Genomic DNA, 22,436 nt, shown 5'->3' on the forward strand with positions numbered 1-22,436 from the left:
TATTATACTTTCACACATTTGATCAATGAGAGATCAAAAGCATAAGAAAAACTTTTAGATCAAGGATTTAATCGGCTTAAGCTCCTTATATTAAAAAATAAATCAACAGAGGGACACACTTGACGGAAAAAACACGAGAGAAAACAAATGCTCAAAATGCAAGGCAGTAATACCAAAGGAGCCTCACAAGGGCTGCCCATAGCAAGCTGACCTCAAGTGAAAGTTTGCAATTTTTTATTTTGCGAAGAGTTTTTTACCTAGAAAAATTTCAAAAAAATATTTAAAGATCTCCTAAAATCATTTTCAGTAATGCATAAAAAAAATCCCATATTAGGAAATTAGGATCCTCATAGAACTTAGGGCAATTGGCCAGATCCAAACCCGACAACTTTATCGAAATTAGCCCAACAAGACTGGTGATCTACAGTCCCTACCAGGGACTTATGCTTGGCACATCAAAGCACAGAATAGATGAATGTGTCCCAAATTTATAAGGGATAGCCCCAGGATTGCAGAGGAGATGCACTCTCAAGATTTTGGGGTATTCTCTCTAGAACTTGAGCATGTCTCTCAATGGATCTACCAGTGCGAGAGCAGCTTCCTATTTTGTCACATGTGCATGCTATGAGAAAGGTCCAAATGTCACGGATTTGGCTCCCATCTTTTCAAAACCAGTCCTTACACAAGACTGAATACACCCTCCAAAAAAAAAATCAAATAAAGTTTCATATGCAGATATATCGATCCATATTTAACCATTCACTGAAATATATATAAATAAAAAATATCATGCCCTAACTCAAACCGATCTTGAGTTGATCCCTCACCAATCCTAAGAACCCCAAACCTTTTTCGATTTAATGCCCCTTAAACCAAGCATCATGATCCAGAGTTTTGTAACTTTTAGACACCAACTTTGGATCCCAATTCGCACAAATCCAACGAATCACATGTTCTCAATCACTCCCACTACGACCAAAAACCACAGAAAATCTAGGTGTGGAGGCTGTGAAGAGCCACAATGTCAACATTTTCTCAATTGGCCTTTCAGGCCTTGCTATCACAGAAATATCCATTTTCATGCATGTACAGCCACATATTTAGTCATTCTCAAATTTTATCTTTCCTTTTCGGTTTCAGCCTTTCTTAGGCCCATACTTTGCAAAGATATTAGCCACCAAACCCTAAGTCATTGGAGTCTGCATGCATAGCTTAAGGGATATGTGCTACTTCAGCCTCTCGATCCTCCGTCTTACCTTACATGATAACATTCTACCGTGATATGCCTTGATTTACCGTTGAACTGGATTCTCTGGTCGCACTTATAGCCACTTGGTTATCGCACTATTCTCAGTTTGCACACTCCAATGGTCCATAATCCATTTGGTTAATGAATTTCTTATAATCCTGCTGAACAAACTGGGTGGTCCGTAAACTACTACATAGGCCTAGGGAATCATAAAATTTTCATCAGAAACGGAATGCAAGGCTAAGATCACCATGCTTAATAACGCAGTTGCGCACTAGTATTCTTTCAGTGACATTTTGTTCATTTTACTGTACAAGCAGATATTTTTAAAAAGATAGAGACGTTTTCATTTTCAAATTAGAACCAAGAGTTTAAGCCCTAAAAACACAGCTGAGCAAAGCAGTAATCCAAGCCAATGCATCAATCTGAGCAGTGTGACTCTCTCTACACACTCGCAACCAACTACAAATTTGAATGCCAATCATTCGAACCCTTTGGATTGCATACTGGTACATGATTTCGAAAAATAATAAGTACAAATAACTCAGAACACTAAATAAAGTTACCAGGAACAAGAGAGAAGACCCATGGCTGGGAAGCTGAACCTAATTTTCCCCCAACACTGAATACCCCATATCTCTTTGAGGTTTATTTCAGCTCCACAAGAATACAGAGGGAAAAAAAAATGCAAGGGGAAGTAGATGCAGAGAGTTAGAGCACTGCAAGAATATCAACAACAGCCACAGAAATACCCTCTTTCCTTTCATCTTATTATCATTCTTTCCACGGCTACAAAAATAGCACCGTGCCTTCGAGAAAGCCTGAGTTGGAAATCCCCGTCATTCTGATATTCTCATCTCCACCCCCAAAATATCCTTTACTACTTCATATGTTACAAATGCAATGGCTATTGATGGAACAACCTGAAACACATAACTGTTAGGTGATTAACAAGAAATGCCTCATGCAATAAAATACTATTTATCATCTACTTACCAAGATGATGATTGTTATTTTTCTCTCTTGGAAAGTGGGGGGGGGGGGGGGGGGGGGTGGAGTCCAAACCTGAAATATTGACCTCCATGGATGGACATGTACTCAATAGAACATTAGAAAGAAAGGTACTTGCCTCATAGATTTTGCAGCACATTAAAGTGAGACCGGTCTCTGACACAACCCCGAGAAAAAGATCGGGAGATACTAGAGAAGAAACAGATCATGACAAATTACTGAAGGTGATTCCCTTATATATCTAGTAATCTATCCTTGAGACTAGATACTCTCAATTTTTTATCTGGCGAAGTGATTCCCCAATATATCTAGCCTTTCTTTTCTCTTTTCCTTTTATTTTTAATGGAACTGTTGAGGATGTGGTTGCTAGCTACTTTGCTGAAAATAACAAGGTAGTCTCAAATTTTGGTAAATAAGAAAGGTGAGGACTTTAAAACCTTCCCTTAACCTGTCCGATGCCTGGATGAAGGACCTAGGTTGTGTTAAGTACACAGCCAATGTAAAACTTTGCCAAAACTTATCATGATAAGACAACTGTGAGACTAGCTTTGTTTTATGGGGTGGAATGTTCGGCGGTCAAAAAACAACATACCCATACAATGAGTATGGCGGAGATGAGAATGTTGAGATGGATGAGTGGCAAGACAAAAGAGATAAAATTGGAAATGAATACATTTGGGAAAAATTGGATGTAGCACCAATATGCGATAAGAAGAGATGGAGTAGACTTAAGTAGTCTGCCCATGTGTGGCGCAGACCTAGTATAGCACCTGTTAGGAGGTGAGAGTTAATTCAAGTGAAACGCTCAAAAATAGCAAAGAGTAGGCCCAAAAGGACATGGTTGGAAGTAGTGAGAAAAAATATGGGGACTTATGGCCTCTCCGAGGGTATGGCCCTTGATAGAGCAGAATGGCATACCAGGATTCGTATAGCTAATCCCAATTAGTTGGGAAAAGGCTTGGATGATGATGATGATGCTTGTTCAAGCTCATCTTTCTTTAGGTAAATGCAACTAGAGCTGACCCTGGCCCAGCCGGATCCCTAGAGGCCCTGCCCAAGACACTAGGCTCGATGGCATGGTCCCCAGTTCAGGATGGACTGGGCTGGGACGGCCAGGCCAGGCTGCCAAGCCCATTGTCAGCCCTAAATGCAACAGGTAATTATTCCTGAAAGATGGAACATGTTAGTTTACCTTGATTTTAAGAAATAAAAAGTAAAAAAAAAAGTAAGAGAGTAGAAGTGGAGATATGTCGCTCAATTTTTATCTTTCGAAAAATTTTAGGTCCCAGATGCAGATTTGAGGTTCCCATAAACATACAGAAAGTAGGCAATCTCTTGAGAATTTCAAGCACAATATTAGTGTGCAACTGACCTTGACAGAATTAGGAACGAGGCCCTTGTAAAGTGCTCCAAAACCTTCATTTCTGACAGTTTTCCTGAAGGCATCAACCATGCCTGTGTACTCAAGGGGGGCCTTGCTCCTACCATCTGCTGTGAGAATGGAGGAGGCATCCTTCCACCCTACCATCTGCATCCGCCGCCTTATCACGTCAAGTGGGTACGCAACAGTCTGCCCCACAGTCCCAGCAGCTGCACCGCAACCTAGCCTTGTCAACACACTCAGCTCCTCTGAATCTGGATCGACCAAGCCTAAAGCTTTGGTCTTGATCAACCAATCCTTGAGAGATTCATAAACCGCAAAGTTGAGACCCACATAAGGAATCTGCACATAAAGAGAGAGAGAGAGAGGGGGGGTAAGGATATAGTCATTTCACTTTGGAACAATACCCATGCTCAAACTTGGCTACAGAAAAGGGCAAAACCAGAAAGAGACAAGCCCATAAAATCATGGAACAAATAAATTATATGTTAGGATTTCTCTTTACTCTTCAGAAGAGATAGGATAGAAGACGCATATCATCCAAAAAAAAAAAAAAGGCACACATGAATATACAAATAAAGGAATGATCACACATGATTATATACATAATTTTCTTCAAGACAAGTTCCATGGTTATATATATAATTTTCTGCAAGACAAGGGAAGGAAATGCATCTTCAAATAGCACATGGGGAACAATCAAAATAAACTTTACCTAATGGGCAACCATGGAAAACAACAGTTTACAAGCAAAAAAAAATGTCTAGTAGACCAGTGCTGAAGTGTTCTGGAAAGTATTATTCGATTTTTAAATAACTAGAACACCAGAGACACCAGATATCTTAATCTAGTGAATGATGCCTTTATTTCGTGTTAATGAATTGGATGTGCAATCATTTTAAAATTGCACTAATGCAACAGCCTCAGAGACTAGTGACCTGAAAACTATGGTTACAATATCATATGCAATCAGTGTATAAAAAAGACAACTACACAATAATACATACCTCTATAAAGTCTGCAACTAGCTGAATACCTTCAAAAAGATAGAACTACTTTAGTAAGAACAGAATTTTACAAATAAGCAGTCTCCCCTTTCAGCCCTCCAGGCCAGAGAACATGTTTTGATCAATCCAAATGTGTGCCATGGTTGAAAGGGAAATCAAACCAAGAGAGCCCCCAATTCTCATTAAGGTCCCATAGTAGCTAAAACAGTGGCCCTCATTTCAGTGAGTGAGAAGTAGAGTTTTCTGCAGGTATGAAGTAGACTTTGTATTAACAACCTAGCTGAAGAACTGTGACTATTAACATGAGGGCAGGGCAGGACAATGGATTGATGTGTGTGTGTGTGTGTGTGTGTGTGTGTGTGTGTGAGAGAGAGAGAGAGAGAGAGAGAGGTCGGCTCCACAAAAACTAGGAAGTAAATTTTAAGATTGAAGGGAAAAGGAAAAGAAGTGGTTACCGCAAAAAGTTAATTTACCCTAAAAAAATACCACAAAAAGTTGGAACCCAGAAATTTAATCTCTCAACCAAATCTTAAGTTCCTCTGGGGCAATGAAATTTACAAAATAATCTCTCTTCAAGTCCATGCATCTTTATTTTATAATCATTAACTTGTTTTAAATTGTTAACTTTTAAAATCTCCAGGTTTTTATTCTCAAAGCCCAGATACATTTTCTTTTCTCCTTTTGCCCTTCAAACTAGGAACAAATTTCTGCCCCATGTATAAGTAGGCACCATATGTACAGAAAAAAACAATATTTTGAGCAAATTCCAGAACACAAAGCCCTCGTGCATTAAATGCTTGTAGAAACCTGTAGGTTGCTGGAAAGAGCTGAAATTCAATCCAACAAATGCTCAAGGTACCATGGAATCTGCCTAGAAGCCTATCTAATGGCATTCACAGGGTCCCCAACTACTTCTTGGAAGCAGTCCCATCTGATATCAAACAGTTTGGGGCCCTCTAATGGAGCAAGCGCCAAAGTCTTTGTGGACTTTGAATGGCCAACATGGCCCAAAGAAAACAGAAGGCTCTGAGCTAGATGATCTCTAAACAGTGTTTTCAAACGTCAAGTGGGACCTGAGTCACTCTGGCTCAACAAGTTACCAAGCCCGAAACTGCCCCAAACTCGGGGGGAATATTATCATCACCATCATCATAGCACTATTCCCAATTAATTGTGGTCAGCCATATGAATCATGGTCCACCATTCTGTTCTATTTAAGGCCATACTCTCAGTGAGGTCATAACTCCCTATATTTTTTTGGACTACTTCCAACCGCATCCTTGCATCTTTTTGGGCCTACCCCTTTCTTTTTTCAATCCTTCCACTTAAACTAACCGCACCTCCAAACAGGTGTTGTACTAAGTCAACGCCACATATCGCCAGCCACCTAAGTCTACTCTCTCTCATCTTATCGCTTATTGGTGTCACACCTAAACTTTCCCGAATGGATTCATTTCGGATTCTATCCTTTCTGGTCCTACCACTCATCCATCTCAATATCCTCATCTCCACTATATTCATTTTATAGATATATTGTTTTTTTTCCGCCCAACATTCCTCCCCATAAAGCAAAGCTGGTCTCACAGTTGTTCTATAGAACTTACCCTTCAGCTTTATTGGTATAAAACTTACCCTTCAACATCATCAGGGGGAATATTATAAAAATAAACAATGTACCTTTACCCCTTCTCCCCTAGAGCCCCTAGGGAACCCTATTTGAGCTCAAATTTTATCCATGGACCTTTCTTCGCATGATTTATCCACTACATCGATCAGATTTGAAGGGGGAGGAAATAAATCAAATTTGAAGGATTTAAGAGATCAAAGATTCCTAAGTTTTACCCGATTTGGAAAGCTTGTGATTTCCTGGCAACGGGTGGTTGACATTTAATGAAATTTAGAATACAAAAATTTCAGACTTGTAAGGAAATAAGTTTCGGATTCACTATTATCCAAAAAATTTAAGAGCCTACAAATGTCGAAGATCTCGTCAAAGACCGAAACGAGTCGCCATGGGGGTGGTGCCTCTCCGGAGGGCCAAGTTATGACATTTTTTTAATCTCATTCCCCGACAAGGGAAGAAATCCATGAAGGGTTGAAAAGTTTGAGCCCTTCCAAAAGGGCGAAGGCTTCGACCATTTGGAGTCAGACCATCCAATGGGCGAGGTACAGGAAGAGAGGGTGGCTCCTTCATGGTCTTTGAAGATTCCGCCGATGCCTGCCAGGCCTGGGTTGCCAAGAGAGCAACCGTCAAAATTGAGTTCTATTTGGTATGGTTCTAGAGGGCACCACAAGAAGGCACGAGGAATACTATGAGGCTTGAAACTAAGGATCATATGCCAATTGAGGAAGAAGTCCAAGGCCAGTAAAAGCTTGAATCTGTTGTGGTTTGATGCCCAAAAAATCACGATGGACCTAATAAAGTTCCACAAGGCCCGGGGTTGAGAGGACTGGCCTTGGAAAACCCTTTTATTGGCGTTCCTTCCAAATAGACCCAATGTCACAGCAACAGAGGCCTTCCATAGCAAGGTGCCAAATTTAGGCCTGACTTGGGAGTGACCCTGGTTCAATTGAAAAGGCGAAGGATGTCGTCCAACACTTGACTCGCAAGTCTAGAACGGTTGAAAAGATGTGAGTTGGTTTTCCTCGTCTTCCCTACACATTGCGTAGCGGTTAGGGATACTCATTCCTCTATGTTGGAGCTGGTCAATGATGACGCCCCGTTCCGACAAGGTTATCTAAAGGAAGACCCGAATTCTAGGAGGGGTGAAGGTAAACCACGCCATAGCAACAATCGGCTAAGACAAGGGAGGTGAGGGCCTATAGGAACCGCGAACATGGTAGACGGAGACCACTGAGATCTCCGTTGGGGCTAAAAGTCCAAAAGATAGAATCCTTACCCTATGAAGAGATGTAGAGAGGGTGGAGAATGGTTGAGAGCTCAAGAAAGAAAGGGATCTCATTCTCGTGGAGGGGTCTACGAAAATTGGGATTCCAAGAACGAGATGAGCCCAATAAGGGGAAAAGATCCACCACTGAAACATTGGGGTCTCTAGCGAGACGAAGAGGTTGGTGAAGTGAGTAGTGAATCCCTAAGGGTGTATGTCCAACCCAATGGTCAGACCAGAAGAGGGTTCTATCACCGTGACGTTGGTGAAATAGAATATGGCCTTTAAAGGATTCTAGACTCCAGGTAAGTGACTTCCAAACCACCGTGGAGGAGATGTAAGTTCTATTTTCGAGCACCCAAGAGGCATAGTTGATGAGTTATTTGTGACGAAGAACCTGGTGCCAAAGGTGCCCCTCCTAGGTGGCGAGGCGCCACCACCATTTCCCTAGTTGGGCTAGGTTATTGAGTCAAAGGTTTGGAATCCTCAGACAGCCAATGGCCTTGGGTTTGCAAACTATTCGCCAAGAGACGAGGTGAATCTTGTTGGACTCCATTGAGCCAGACCAGGGGAAGTTGCGCATCAATTGTTCTAAGTGATGGACAACCGAGGCAGGCATACAAAAAAGGGACATCTCGGAAACGTGGACATTGGAGAGGGTGGCTTTGATGAGGGTGACTCTGCCTGCCGAAGATAAGAATCTTCCCTTCCATGCGCCAGCTTTCGATCAAACCTATTAGTGATGTGACTCCACTGGGTAAGTTTGGGTTTGCCATGGCAAAGAGACAGACCAAGGTAAGTGGAAGGGAGAGAGTCCACGACACATCCCCATCTGGTAGCAAGGCTATGGTGATGAGGGGGACGACCGCCAGTCCGAATAGTTTGGATTTGGCCAGATTGAACTTGAAGCCGATGGCTAGCTGGAAGCACTTGAGAAAAACGAGCAAGGACTCCATCTGATGTGACCATGTACCACAAAAAAGGAAGCTATCATCGGCGTATTGGAGGTGAAGATAGAGGGGTCAGAGATTGTGACCTTGTTGCCCTTCAACAAGCCATGGTGGTACATCTTAACAATTGATATGCTGAAGACTTCAACAACAATGGCAAAGAGAGAGGGAGAAAACCGGTCTCCCTAGCAGAGACATCTAGAGGAGGGGAAGAAGCCCATCAGTGAGGCATTGATGATGACCAAGAAAGAAGGGTGACGGATGCATCCATTGATCCACTATCTCTATCGGGTCCCAAAACTCATTCTTATCAGTATCTCTTCCAAAACCGACCAGTCGACATGGTCATACATTATTTTCGAGTCCAATTTATTGAATAGGCCCGATACTTTGGAGGCAATTCTGGAATGAATGCACTCGTGGGCGATGAGGGCTACACCTAGGATCTAATGATCCTTCACGATGGCACCCTGGGGGGGGAAGGGGAAGGGGGGAGAAATTACCTAGTGGAGGACTTCCTTGAGTCTGGAAGCCAACACCTTAGCAAGGATTTTGTAGGAATTATTAATAAGGCTGATTGGTCCGAAGTCTTTAAACTCCTCGGCTCCTTCGACTTGGGATGAGGACAGTGAATGTCGCATTCAAGCCTTTGTGTATGACCCCTCTATTATGGAAGTCTTCGAAGAAAGCCAACGTCCGGGCATAGGAGCTCCAAAAAAATGTTTGAAGAGGGCTATAGGAAACCCATCCGGGCTTGGACCCCGGTTCTAACCCAACTCATTGATGGCTTTGAGGATCTAATCTTAGGTAAAAGGACGCTCTAGCCATAAGACCTGGTCAAGAACATTATATCGTCCATTTTTGGGGTAGGTCTGGCTTAAGCTTGGAGAAGATTTTGAAAAAAGTTGAGGATGGCTCTTTCCATCAAATGGGGTTAGTCTAGGACAATGTACTGGAGCTTGATTTGGGTGATGGTGTTGTCCCTTCTCCTACAATTGGCTATTCGGTGGAAGAAAGCCATCATGAGATCCCCTTGTTTCAGCCATTTCAATCTGAACCAATGAACCCAGTAGATCTCTTTGGTTCCAAGCAGGTTATGGTAATCAGTTTTGAGTTGAGTTATGAGAAGAGATTCATTAGGACTCAAGGAGCGAGAGTCCTCTGGGAGATCCAATTCGTCGATTAACTGCAGTAGAGAAGCTTCTTGGGTATTTCGACTCCATGTTTTGAGGGAGGCTCAGAGGAGTTGATCTTTTTAAGGCACTACCCAGCCCTTCCAAGGATATAGAAGCACGACCACCAGGAGGAGACCAAAGTGGGGAGGCTCAGTTCTTCAAGCCAAGCTAACTCCAATCTAAAAGGCCTGGGTCTAACCAGTGGCTCGGAGGGTGTCGAGGAAGATAAGCTTGTTATCAGAGGTGGGTTTGAGAAGAGCCAAGACATGGGTATCAGGGAAGATGGAGTCCTAGTCTAGAATACAGAGGAAGCAGTCTATCTTGGAAAGGGAAGGGGAGGAGGAGGAATGCGTATACCACGTGAAGGTGGCCCTTCAATAGGGAGGTCAATGAGCTCATGGCACAAGATAAAATTTGATAAGTCCAGCACCGATTGAGAGACCCTGGGCAATGTATTTCTCTCAAATGACCATCTGGTCATGTTAAAGTCACCCCAAGGCACCACCTCCTGGGTGGGCAAGAGGCGAGATTGTCTAGTTCCTTCCACAAGGCACTTCTAGTCGAGTCCGAGTTGGGTCTGTAAACCACAGTGAATTTCCAAGGGAGTCCATTGGATACCCTGTTGAGGGTGAGAGTTTTAGAGAAGGAGGCGATATGGAAGGATGAGAGAGAATGGGAGGTAGAGTCCCAGATGATCCATATGCCCCTTGATGCTCCATTAGCCTAGAGGGTGAACCATCGGCAGGGCCATCTACCCCACACTTGACGGACCATGCTGAGGGAGGTGGATGGGTGCTTATAGTCTCAATGAGAGAGAGGATAGAGGGGAGTGGATAGAGCAAAAGAAGCGAACAGAACTCTTCTTGAAGGAGGATCTGAGGCCCCTGATATACAAAACAAGGAGCTTCATTAGAGTGCATCACGGAGGGGGGCGCCTAGAAGAGCGTCTAGGGATGAGATGCGCCGCGGAAGATGCAATTGTTGCTAAGGCGCATGAGTTAGCAATGCGCTCGAGTTGTAGTTGATCCCAGAGATGAGGTACTACAGTTCTCTCTGACCTTTCTTTTTACTTACTTTTAAACAGGTTTGGGTGTTAAAGCAGAAGAAAGCCTCGACGTCTTCTTTCAAGCCATCGAAATTTAATCCAATGATCCTCATAATCTGGTTGATGTCACCCTGCGCCATGTCAATATTGTTAATAAAATAGGAGCGGACTGAGGGAGGGGAGGGAGAAGGAAGTGCGGCTGAGCCGTAGGTAGCTGGCGCAGTTTGAAGCATCATTGGCTGAGATGGGGGGGTTGAAGACTGAGAAGAAGAAAGAGGGGCAAGCCCTAAGGAAAAAAGAGTGTCACTGGAAAAGGGAAGAGAACGGGGTGGAGGAAGAAGAGTTACAGTGGGATGAGAGGGGCTGGTAGAGATGGCAGGAGGAAGACGAGAGGTAGAGGGAGAACAAGAGGAAGAGGGGATACGAATGGGTGCCAAGGGAGGTGGATTGAAAGACCGAGGAGGTGGGGGGGAGCCACGAGTTAAGTGAAAAGAGAGGGAAAAAGCGAGAAAAGGGAAGTGGTAAAAAGCGGAGATGTGGGCAGGGAGAGGGAGGGGCCGAAGAGGTGGGGCCAGGGTTGGAGGACAGGGAAAGCAGGGAAAGAGGGGGCACCCATGGGAGGGAAGGGGCTGGCGCGAAAATATGAGGTACAAAAGGAGAGGGAAGCCAAGCAAAGTGTTCAAAGGGTATGAGGTCCCGAGAAGAGGAGGTGAGGGAGGGAGCAACTTGAAGAGAGGGGGTTGGGAGGAGAGAGGGGGTCATAAGGAGCTGGCGGGAGGGGGTAGGAGGTCAATAATGACGTAGAGGCCAACCCTAGGCCGAGGAGGAGGAGGTTGAGGAAGGAGGGGTGAGATGTCGGTGGCATGACCAGGAAATGAAAATAAGGCCACTGGGGAGGAAGTTTTGAGAGTAAGAGGCAAAGATACTGTCTCGAGAAGACGCGAAGAGGAGGAAGGGCGAGGATGAAGCGAGGTGGGAGAGGGGTGTGATGGGGAGACGACAAGTGTCCTCTGGCCGTACGAGGAGGGCGGCTCTGCAGGGAGAATGGAAAGACATCATTCAGGTGTAAGGAGGAAGGCGGAGGGTAGGGTACAGGAGGCGTACTGTCAGACATATGAGGAGACAGAGTGGTGAAGGAGGGGACTAAGCACTTGAGGAGAGGAGGGAATGAGCGTAGAGAGTTCATCGATGAGGGAGTGTGCCGATCAGTAGTGGTTGGGATCATGCCATGTGGAAGACATGTGAGACTAGGTGGACAGTTGAGAGGGGAAGAGGAGGTTGGGAGCGTGTTCACCATGAAAAAGTGCAAAAGGGGGCGTGGCACGAGCAGGTCACAGATGGCTAGCGGGTGAGGAAGAGTGAGGCGCATGCCAGGTGATGCTACCTCTAGGAAAGGGGATGGGCCAGGTCGAGCTGGGGGAGGTAGGCCTTGATGAAGAGAGAGAGTGGGGAGCAACGGGTGCCAAAAACAATTGAAGGTGGTCTGTGGGGTGGCGAAAAAAGCGGTTGCAGGTGCGATTTCTCCGCTTACATATCTGGACAGAGTCCAGCCACCAATGTCTGCTAAGGGGAAGTGACAACAGGGGGTTTGGGAGATGGTGAGAAATGGGAGGGGAGGTCAAGGCCCAAGTGTTGGAGATATAATAGAAGCACCCCTCTAGGGATACCCAAAGCTTGGATGGAATGGAGAGGGGGGAACTTTGATAAGCAGCTGGATAGAACCAAGGGGAAGGACTTCGGTGGATTTCCAATGGGTCAAGTCTTATGAGCTTGAGGTTGATGGATGCCAGGCATGCAAAGGAATGTCAGAGACCGTGAGCCAGACTTTCTGCTTCGTGAAGGCTCCCAAAAGATGAGACCACGAAGTCACCGGCAGAGAGGCTCCCTTGAACAAAAGAGGGTTAGAGTTCAAGGCTTTGGAAGCAGCAATCTCAGAGGGAAAAATGAACGAGGAGGAGCCATTGGAGAGGTGTCAACAGCAGATGTTCGGGTCTTTCCAAAATGCTTGGCCCGATTTTTCTACCCGACAAATGTCATCTCTTCTTAGGCTGAAATGGCCCACCAAGGATGAGCAAAGTTCATGTTTACCTAGATGACTAGGTCAAAGGAGAGGGGGAGAGAGAGAGAGAGAGAGAGAGAGAGAGAGAGGGTAGAAGGTGTCGAAGAAGGATAACAAGAGGTTGGTGGAGGGAAGGAGGCAATGGGCTGATGGGGAGGAGGAGAGTGAGGGGGTGACGAGGAAGAAATGGAGGGGGGGGGTCAAAAATAGGTGGAGGAGGAATCTGGAAGAGCAAAGGAGAGGGACGAAGCCAGTGGACATATCTGGTATAGGGGAGGGAAAGAGGAAAGGGTGGCTCCATCAGACGAAGCCATGGCAAGTTGTAAAAAAAATTGTTGTTTAATCTTCTCTGTGTATTTTATTTTTGATAATTGTCATCTTTTAGACATACTCGTACTTCATTATTTCTTCTAGAGCAATCATTGCAAATATATATACCATATAAAAGGAAAGGATTGATGCATGGACGCCTTCACTTTTCAAGATAATGTTTGTTCCATGTTACGTGTTCTGTTATTGTTCACAAGACACACCAGCATTTGGCAATAGAGTTTTAACATGATATTAGATTAGCATTCCCTTCTACTGTGCAAAATGCCTTCTCTGATATCTAAAGTTCATTGTTCATGCACCCAGACCCGACCCAGGACCCCACCGGGTATACCCAACAAGGGTCCGGGTATGTATCCAAACCTTGGACCCGCGGGTAGGGTTCGGGTCCTTTATAATGTACCCGAAGATTCTCGGGTACGGGTCCAGGTCCGGGTCCGGGTCCGGGTCCGGGTACTAGGGGACCCGCCCCATACCGGACCAAGAACCAGAAATTTCTCCCCTCTTTTAAAATCTACCCTTCATTTTATAGAAAATCCCCACATTACCTCTCTAAATCTTTCAATGTGGGACTAAAATATTTTCCCCACAAAACAACAATTTTCTCTCTCACCCCTCCCACCTACGGAGTTTAATTGCATTAATCGAGTAGGCAAACTTCTTGGCTTCAATGGCTTGGTGTCTCTTAAATTCCATTGCATGACTTGGAGAAATCGAAGATAATTTGTATAAATGCACGCACGTGGAAGGATTGAAAGGAGGGTGTGAGGTGTGTACATACGGCTCACGTGAACCTTTAAAAGCTGTTGGAAGATCCTTTATTTTACTATTCAAAAAAGCGAAATAGTGGCCAGCAGGCCAATCTTTGAATCTCAATAGAATACTTGTTTCTCTCGCTAACTCCACCCCTCCCTCTCCACTGTGTGGGATTACTCCCACATCGAAGAGGCAAATGAAGTTATGGGGGTGTATGCCCTATAAAAGAGACAGGAGACACATGAGCACATAAGTGAAGGTGCTAAAGCCAGCCCTACAGGAGGGCGCCTAGGCGTTTTTGGATGGGTAGGAACTATTCACATAAGAATTAAGATATAAGGTATAATATAATTATTATTTATTAATTTATATCCATAAGATTTGGTTTTGGATATCAAATATTCACAAAATATCAATTTATTCCAAAGTTTATGACTATTCACAAAATACAAGTCCAAATCGGTAAATATTCCATCTACAAATATGTAAAAAATATCAAAAGAGTATAACAAAACTAATAGGATATCAAAACATCACATATTGTACAAAATAAGAACCAATTATTCATAAAAGAATTCAATATAGGACCAATTTCATCGTCCAAACAAGTTAGTAATTAATTAATCACAACAAAAAAAAAATCAATCTTACTAACTACAAATATGTACATATATCATAAAAGGAAAAAAAAGCTACAAATAAAAAAAATCAAATGATTCAAAACATAATACATCATAGCAAAAAAAATCAAAACCCTTACTCAAATATCATCATGGCTCTTAAAAATATCAAATTGAAACGATGTCGGCCCAAACTTTGCCTATTCGATCGCTAAAAGTCCTCACTATTGACCAGTTGAAGCTCCGAAAACTACCACGAAGCATTGCCTTTGATTACAGAAGAATTCATAATTTATCGATCTTTAAATAAATCACAAAATAGAGGTTTTGGGGGAGTCTTCTCTCTCTAAAAGGCACGTAGGGGATTTTTTTCGCTCTGAACAACCTGCATCGAGGTGACACCTTGGCAGCCGCCTTGACTGTAGCGCCTAGGCAGGGGCCTAGGCGTTTTAGGCGATTGGCTGCCTAGGCGTGTTAGGTGATTGGCCACCTAGGCGGCTGAGCAGCCGAATTTTCAAACACTGGACTAGATCTATTCAACTTTGGAGACGGTACAATTACCAATAAGTGAAGGTTGACAATGGCAAGAACTATCTTTTAACAGACTTCAAGACAAACACCATCAGTACATCACTAATGTCACTACTATGGTCCGCTCCGTATCCCAAAATTGACTTGAGGGGTTTTACCGGCAAACAAATTGAGTCTTCATTATATTATGTGCGATGATTGCTTAGTACTACAAAGGCACTGCCAACATGGTAGTCGAACAATTTTCGCTTATTAAGGATATATGTAGAATACATGGGGGAATTTAAATTTTATATGTTATACCTACCACCTTCTGATCGAATGTCTAGCTAATGAAATTTTGGCAAAAGATAAGACATGAGTTTAATAAACTCAATTCAGAATTTAAGACTGAAATATGATAGATTTTGGAACAAGCCAAGCTCCCATTGCTAAATTATGTGGACTCTTCATAAGAGAAGAAAGGTAAGAAGTTATGAATTTTTTCCCTAAAACATGTACCCCAATCCCTAATAGACGATAGAAGCGGTACTATTGCAAACGACAGTAAACGGTTGAGGTTGTTGCTCAATCAATAGGGCATGGCATTCATGCACCCATTATTACAAGGTGGGACATCTCAAACATGTTGTGTTAGTTTTACATGCCCTCATAAGGCTTTAAATGGCCACATAACTCTATGACTATAGTGACATGATAAATCATGTGGGAGTACTGTCCAGAGGGACTAAAGGAACATGCTCCAGAGGGCCCTAAGTTGGCAATATTGATGTCATGACTCAAACTAGGCTTGAAGAGCTAGGCTGAGTTGAATTCTACAACCTATGATAACTGGGCACAAAGCACAACCGAGATGGATTTGCAGGGTTTACCCTTGATGAGGTCAGAGAGATGCCCAGGGTAGTTGGCCAAGGGACTTTGTGGCCCTTATTTGTGATTGGTAGGCCTGAAGGGACAAGAGCCAAACCCTCACCAAGAACATCACATGGCTTGAACATATGATAGCCGTATTGGGATATAAACACCATTGAGGGTGTTACAGGAACATGTGCTAGAGATAGCCCCCATGCACCAATTGTAATGAGTGTGCACACGTCTGTTTGACCTAAGCTTGTCTCTAGGGAGAACCTATAGTCCATAGACTAGGATTATGTTGTCATCACCTATCAGCTGGCCTTGGAAATCCAATCATGAACCCTTGTGATGGACTGTGGGTCATGGGAACGACTGAGTCAATTTGAGAAAGTGAGTGCGGGACATAACCACCAGTAGAGATGGGCTGACTCATTATTTTTGCATTTTCCTTAACGAAGTTGGATCCGATTTCCATCAGATTCATTTAAAAACAATTAATTTTGTTTTGAATATTCAGAGAGAAAGTAAAAGTATTAATGATTTTCTAAAAGTCATTTTATAAGTTTTAAAATAACTTATTTATTATGAGGACCCCTAAGACATAAGGGACCACCTTGGTACGGGTGTGGGCCCCACTATACAACAATGGGTGAGATAACCCACTTTTAATCAGAGGATGCGCACTTTCTTTTATGCAGCAAATAAAAAGGTGTTACATGTGAAGTCACTAATTGTACTTTCATTGATAGGAAAGCTTTAAGGTTCATTCTGAGTCCTATTATTGTGCTATGTGTGTACTTTATGATAACAAAATTTCAAATAGAAGTCATGAAAGATTGAGGAATTATGCAACTCTATGTGAGGAGTGCTCAACCTAGAAACTGCAGAAAATTGAAGTGAAGAATTACATGATGACGATAATGATGAATTACATCATGTACTTGTAAAAGATATATTGATTTCTATTCATTTTTTGCAAAGAAGGGATCTGTAGAGACAAATGTGGCAGCCTAGAAACCCTAAGATAAGTGGGAAAAAATCAAATTTGTGACCTTTGGAGTGATGACATGGAGAAGAATATTTCTTCATGGTATGAGTAAGGGATAATCCAAGGGCCAAAGGATTGAACACTTCCCTAGACAGTTGTAATTGTCGTACATAGTGAGCCCTTGACCCTCAAGCTCTTCATTGTACTTTTGTTTGGGTTAAGTTACATTCTCAAGCATCAACCTCCAGCATTCAGCTTTAAATAAAAAATTTCAATGCTGTCATATGCAAAAGGATTTTGAAAACTGCAGACCAGAGTTGGAGTGGACGATAGAGACATGCAATATGTATAATTCAGTTGAAGGAGAACAACACGTCAGCTGTAAAAATAGAATGCATAGAATGCAGAACTATAGATAAGGTTTTATTTGATAGTAGCATCAATCAAAATGCTTCAAATTCAGTACGAGGAACCCAATTAAAATGTCCACTTTGCTTCACTACAAATGAATAATATAACAAGAAGCTAAAGATGAAACTGAAACATGCACTCATATAAAATCCGGTATATCCAACACTCCTTTCTTTGCTAGCATGCCCAAACAATCACAAAATCCAGGGAGAATACAAAATTTGGCCCACCAATACCCTCATGTAAATGGAGAACACATCTGACCATATTCTTCTGGCATCAGAAATGTTCCTCTAGACAACAGAAAATTAATAGGATTGCAATACAACATCCTTTGGGAGGAGTGTTCCCGTTTAAATCTTCACAGTAATTTGATTCTAGCCTAATAAATACTTTGATTGAATACTAAAGAATGTTCTCACAAACCAAACACAAGATATATCAAGGGTCCTACCAGCAGTTCAACCATCAACACTGAATCTAACTTAATAAAGCTAGCATTCACAAATCTGCAATTTGTCATCGCCAACTCCAAATGCTCAGGTACCGGGATTTCATATGCCAAATACTACTATCCTCAATGGGTTACATAAAGAGCTAATTCAGCAAGCCATTGTCTACACTTTGTACTTATTAGTGTGCTTGCAAAATTATGAACCCAAACTAACATCAAGCATAACATAACGTAACTGAAAACGAGACATTTCTTTTAAAAAAGAAAAGCATAAAATAGTATGGGTTTCCAGTCAACACGCATAAATTTTTTGTACTTCAAATCCCTATGTGAACCACAGAATAGTTTCGTTTACTTATGTCAATTAAATAAACACTATGATCATAAAGAGTAAATCACTCCAACAAGCAAATGACAGAATACATCATAAATAGCCTTCGTAGACTCACGCTTACTCATTTACCCTATGGCAACTTATCCATTTAATTATCTGAAAAATCCAAACTCAAACTGGCTTAAGATACTCAAAGCCATATATTTGCAGGACTGAAAGAACGAGAACATTTCTGTAAAGCATGTTTGAGAGATCTCAAGTGGAATACTTTCATAACAGAAGTGATGAATGTCAGTGTTGAATGGAGTTCCTAGACGACATTAGTAAAAATATTTTCAAAGTTTGGACTTAATTAGAGGTCATAGATTGTGCTAACCACTCCAATAACAGAAGGAAGCCAGCCTTTATACAAGGCACGAGGGCCTTCTTCCCGCAAAACCGTTGATAATGCGTCAAACATTCCTCTATACCGATAAGGAGACTTCTCTGTCTGCAAAAGAAAAATGGAGAAAAAAGTCAAAAAACAAAAACCAAAATGATTCAAGCATAGAGCCAGTCGCACATATTGCCAAAAACAAGTACTAATGTTGTGAATCCCATGCATGAGTACAGATAAACCAATCATCAAATATACCTGGACAGTCAACCTTCCTCGCACCATGTCCAGAGGATAAGTTGCAGACATAGCAATAATTCCTGCACAAGCTCCGGCTCCAAGACGGAGAACTGGTGTGAGTTGTGCATCTTCTGCAGATTGGAACAAAAATAAAGTTAAATCACATCCCCGACACATATTTTAAGAACTATGCTAATAGAGTAATATGGCTACTATACAAACCATGTTTAAAACAACATTCACTGCCTGACACAGCACCAAACAGAACGCTAATTTACGAAGAGCCAGAAAATAGTGATATGGATTATGCATATGACTGTTATCAATATTGCTATCTTATTTGCTAGATAAGAATTAATCTCAATACCAAAACAGAATAAGAGGAGTTACAAAGGAGCAACAATAGGCCTGGACTAAAACTTGGAAGAATAAAAAAATCACAACATACTAACAGCACAGTTCATTATCTCATTAGAAACTTAATTAATTAAAGCAATAATGTGATAGATAAGACATATCACCAGCAGCACTTCAGCAGTATCACAAGAATCAGGGTAAAATCGATCACTACCATGGTTCCATTTCTATCACGCTATGCATACTCCCATCATAGCATTGTGCAAGTTTAAAAGCATGTGCACACCAAATCAAATTATTTCTCTATATTTTTTTTTTTGAAAAAATTTCTTATGACTGTTTTACCATTGCATTAAAATAAAAAACGCATGGAGATCTTAGACATCAATGGAGTAGCATATGGCTTAAACATTTAACTCTTTTTATTTCACCATTTTGCCCTGTAATATTTAATTATTTAAAATGTGTGTATGACAAGGATGAGAAAAGAAAACGCGAGGCCAGAAACATATACAAGACTTTACATCGGGTTGCAGGTTATGAGGACCGATGCAAATGATGAAACCTCAGGTGGATAAGGAAAATGAAAGGGTTTTAGCACATTTCATACCAAAACACCCGTGTATACTCTATGGTTTAATATTTTAGTCTTTAAAAGACAGAATATTAAAGTGGAAAATGGTAATACAGAAGTCAAAGTTTTATAAAGTTCAACAACAATGCCCTTTTAAAGAACTCTTTTTCATTAGGATATTCTTGTTAAAAAAAGTATGTTGAATAACCATTTTTTTCTCTTCCTAGAAGGGGTAAAATCCGGTAAAAATCATAATTTAACTTGGGAAATTTAAGTAGGGACCGAAAATAAGATGTGGCACTATAAGTTGGTCCATATTTTGGGTAATTTGGGATCCCAAATTTTCAAGTTTTTTTTTTTCCTATTTTACACTCAGTTCAAAAGTACAATATTAGAGCAGACAAAAACGCAAAAAAAAAATCAGAAATAACTTTGAGACAGCCTGAAATACCCAAAAAACAAAATGTTTGGTAAAAAAGGAAAAAAAAAAGTTGAGTTCGGTCGATTCAAAAGTCCTCTCCCAAATTACCTAAAATACAAACCAGATAACGTGTTTCGGTGGTATGAATGTCCAAGTCTTGAACAGCCCCAAGAAATAAAAAAATTCAGCCCAAAATTCCAACTTCCAAATCACCTAAACAGTTTTTGTGTGTTTTCAAACCACCCAAAAACGTTTTTTTTTTTTGTGTGCTTTGAGCGGTTCAAAATTTTGACTTTGAAACACCCAAACGCTTCCTATTTTTTGTACTTTGAAAGTTGAACCTTTGAACGGGGGTAAATGTGAATTACAAAATGGAAATTATTGCTAATATCCCTCTAATTGTCAAAAATTTCTAATATACCTAATATTCTTATTTATTAAGTGCAACCCATTTTCTGCTATTTTTTAAATGGCCAAAACATCATCATTACGGACCTAAAAGGTCTGTAAAAGCTTTGCAGATTTGTTAGGTTTGTGAAGCTCACCTTTTATGCCCAGGAAGAACCATTTGGGTGCTTAGGACCTTTATGGACCTATTAGATCCATAAAGGACCCCTTATAGACCTACCAAGTCCGTAAAGGTCTGCACTCAAGTGGTGCAACCAACCCTTCAATTTTCAAAATAGGTATGATAAATTGAAGGGTTGGGTGCATCATTTGGCTGCTTGGGACCTTTCAATACCTATAGGTTCGTAAAAGGCACCCAAGGGTTGCTCCCTAGTCATAACAACAGAGCTTCATAGACCTAACAGGTCAGTAAAGCCTTCACAGACCTAACAAACCTGTGACGAAAGCATTTTGGGCATAATAAACAGCAAAAAATGGGAGAGTGAAAATTAAAGGGATATTTGCAATAATTTCCCCAAAAAAGGGGTAAATTTAGGACCTGACTGTTGGATGATCCAAAATATGGACCAACTAATAACACCACCACTTATCTTGGGTCCATAAATTCCTATTTAACTTTATGGGCTTTAGAGCACTTGTGGGGGCCATGCCCTTTTCGATGTACTAATGTTTCACTTTCTGTTTACTTTTCTCTAGTTTTTCTTGCCTATCTCACAACCTCGATTTCTTAAAGAACAGAACCCCAACAACGCACACCAGCAATCCCCTCCCTAAACCCCACCCCCCCGCCTCGGGGAGCCTTCTAAACTCATCAAACCCCATGTATAGATCTTATATATATGAGGGGAAATAGACTTAGGTGAGCCGACCATATGCAGCGTAGACTTAATATAACACCAATTAGGAAGGGTAATGTGGTTTAAGTGGAAGCTCTACAAGGGCAAGGGGAAGGCCCCAAAGGAAATGGATGGAAGTAGAGAGAAGAAATATGATGACTTATGATCTGACCGAAGGTGTATCCCTTGAGAGTAGAACGGCGGAAAAAGATTCGTATAGCCGACCCCAAATAATTGGGATAAGGCTCGGATGATGGTGATGATATATAGGGAAAATATCTCAATAATCCCTAAAATTGGGATCAATATCCTAGTATCCCCTCCGAACTTTAAAATATCTAGCGGCATTAATTTTTTTTTTCGAAGTATTTATTCACAACCCCAAGCCCCTTCCCTCGTTTTTTTATTTTAACCCTTTGTAACCAAGGTTGGAGAACTCACTAGGCAAAGCCGAGGCAATGAGGGGCCTAGGACGCCTTGACGCCTGCCTCGTAGGGCGCTTAGAGAGATGGGCACCCAAATGTCAAGTAAGAAATTTTTTTTTTTTTAGGGCTAGGTTAAATACCAAACCCCCCTGGATACAAGTTAAAATACCTAATTTCAAAAGGAAAAAAAAGAAACCAAACAGTAAATCCGTACATTCATAAATCATAAAGTGTATAAAATAGTCAAACAATAAAGAAAATCATCTATAGAAATTATATATAAAAATAATATAGTTTCTCATAAAACCCTAATCCAAAAACTTGAAAATCGTTAGCCCGGAAAATGGAATCCTTCAAGCTTCGAAAGGGCAAACATTGGTTGCCCAAAACCACTTTTCACAACCATTTCAAGCCATTGGGTGTAAATGCCTTTCGATTTCACAAGAAATCCAAAAAAAAAATTTATTTGCATTAGATCTTGGATTTCTCACAAGAAATCCAGATTTGAGCATGTTTTTGGCTTGAAATTGGTTCTCCAAGAGTTTTCGGGAGCTAAACCCCATGGTTTTAACACAAGAATCTGAGGGGCAAAAAGATCAAAAACGCCCCTACCCGAGGGGCATATTCACCCCGCATTGTGACATGGCCCCCTTCTCGCCCGACTAGGCCTAGTGATGCGACTAAGGCCTCTGACTGCCTAGGTGCTCGAGCGGGTGAATTTTCCAACCTTGTAACTGCAATAAACAATAAGCCTT

General features: G+C 41.7%; 1 protein-coding gene across 4 annotated transcripts in view; it reads right to left on the bottom strand.

Annotated features, from left to right (window-relative positions):
* Positions 1 to 1,572: 1,572 nt before the first annotated feature.
* ADNT1 (adenine nucleotide transporter 1) overlaps positions 1,573 to 22,436 on the bottom strand; it is a 34,252-nt gene continuing 13,388 nt past the window's right edge. For 2 of the 4 annotated variants that reach the window (XM_088854293.1, XM_006847236.4), the window contains exons 5-8: positions 18,679 to 18,791; positions 18,421 to 18,534; positions 3,633 to 3,983; positions 1,573 to 2,172 (exon numbers count right to left, since the gene is read on the bottom strand). In XM_088854293.1, coding sequence (XP_088710419.1) covers positions 2,089 to 2,172; positions 3,633 to 3,983; positions 18,421 to 18,534; positions 18,679 to 18,791 — 662 coding nt within the window. In that variant the 3' untranslated portion in view covers positions 1,573 to 2,088. Of the gene's footprint in view, positions 2,186 to 3,632; positions 3,984 to 18,420; positions 18,535 to 18,678; positions 18,792 to 22,436 lie in introns of all 4 variants that reach the window. The other 2 variants (XM_088854298.1, XM_088854289.1) reach the window with 1 other exon arrangement.

Source organism: Amborella trichopoda, chromosome 1 (assembly GCF_054954075.1).
Source record: "Amborella trichopoda isolate Santa Cruz 75 chromosome 1, AtrichopodaSantaCruz75HAP2 v2.0, whole genome shotgun sequence".
Taxonomy (NCBI): domain Eukaryota; kingdom Viridiplantae; phylum Streptophyta; class Magnoliopsida; order Amborellales; family Amborellaceae; genus Amborella; species Amborella trichopoda.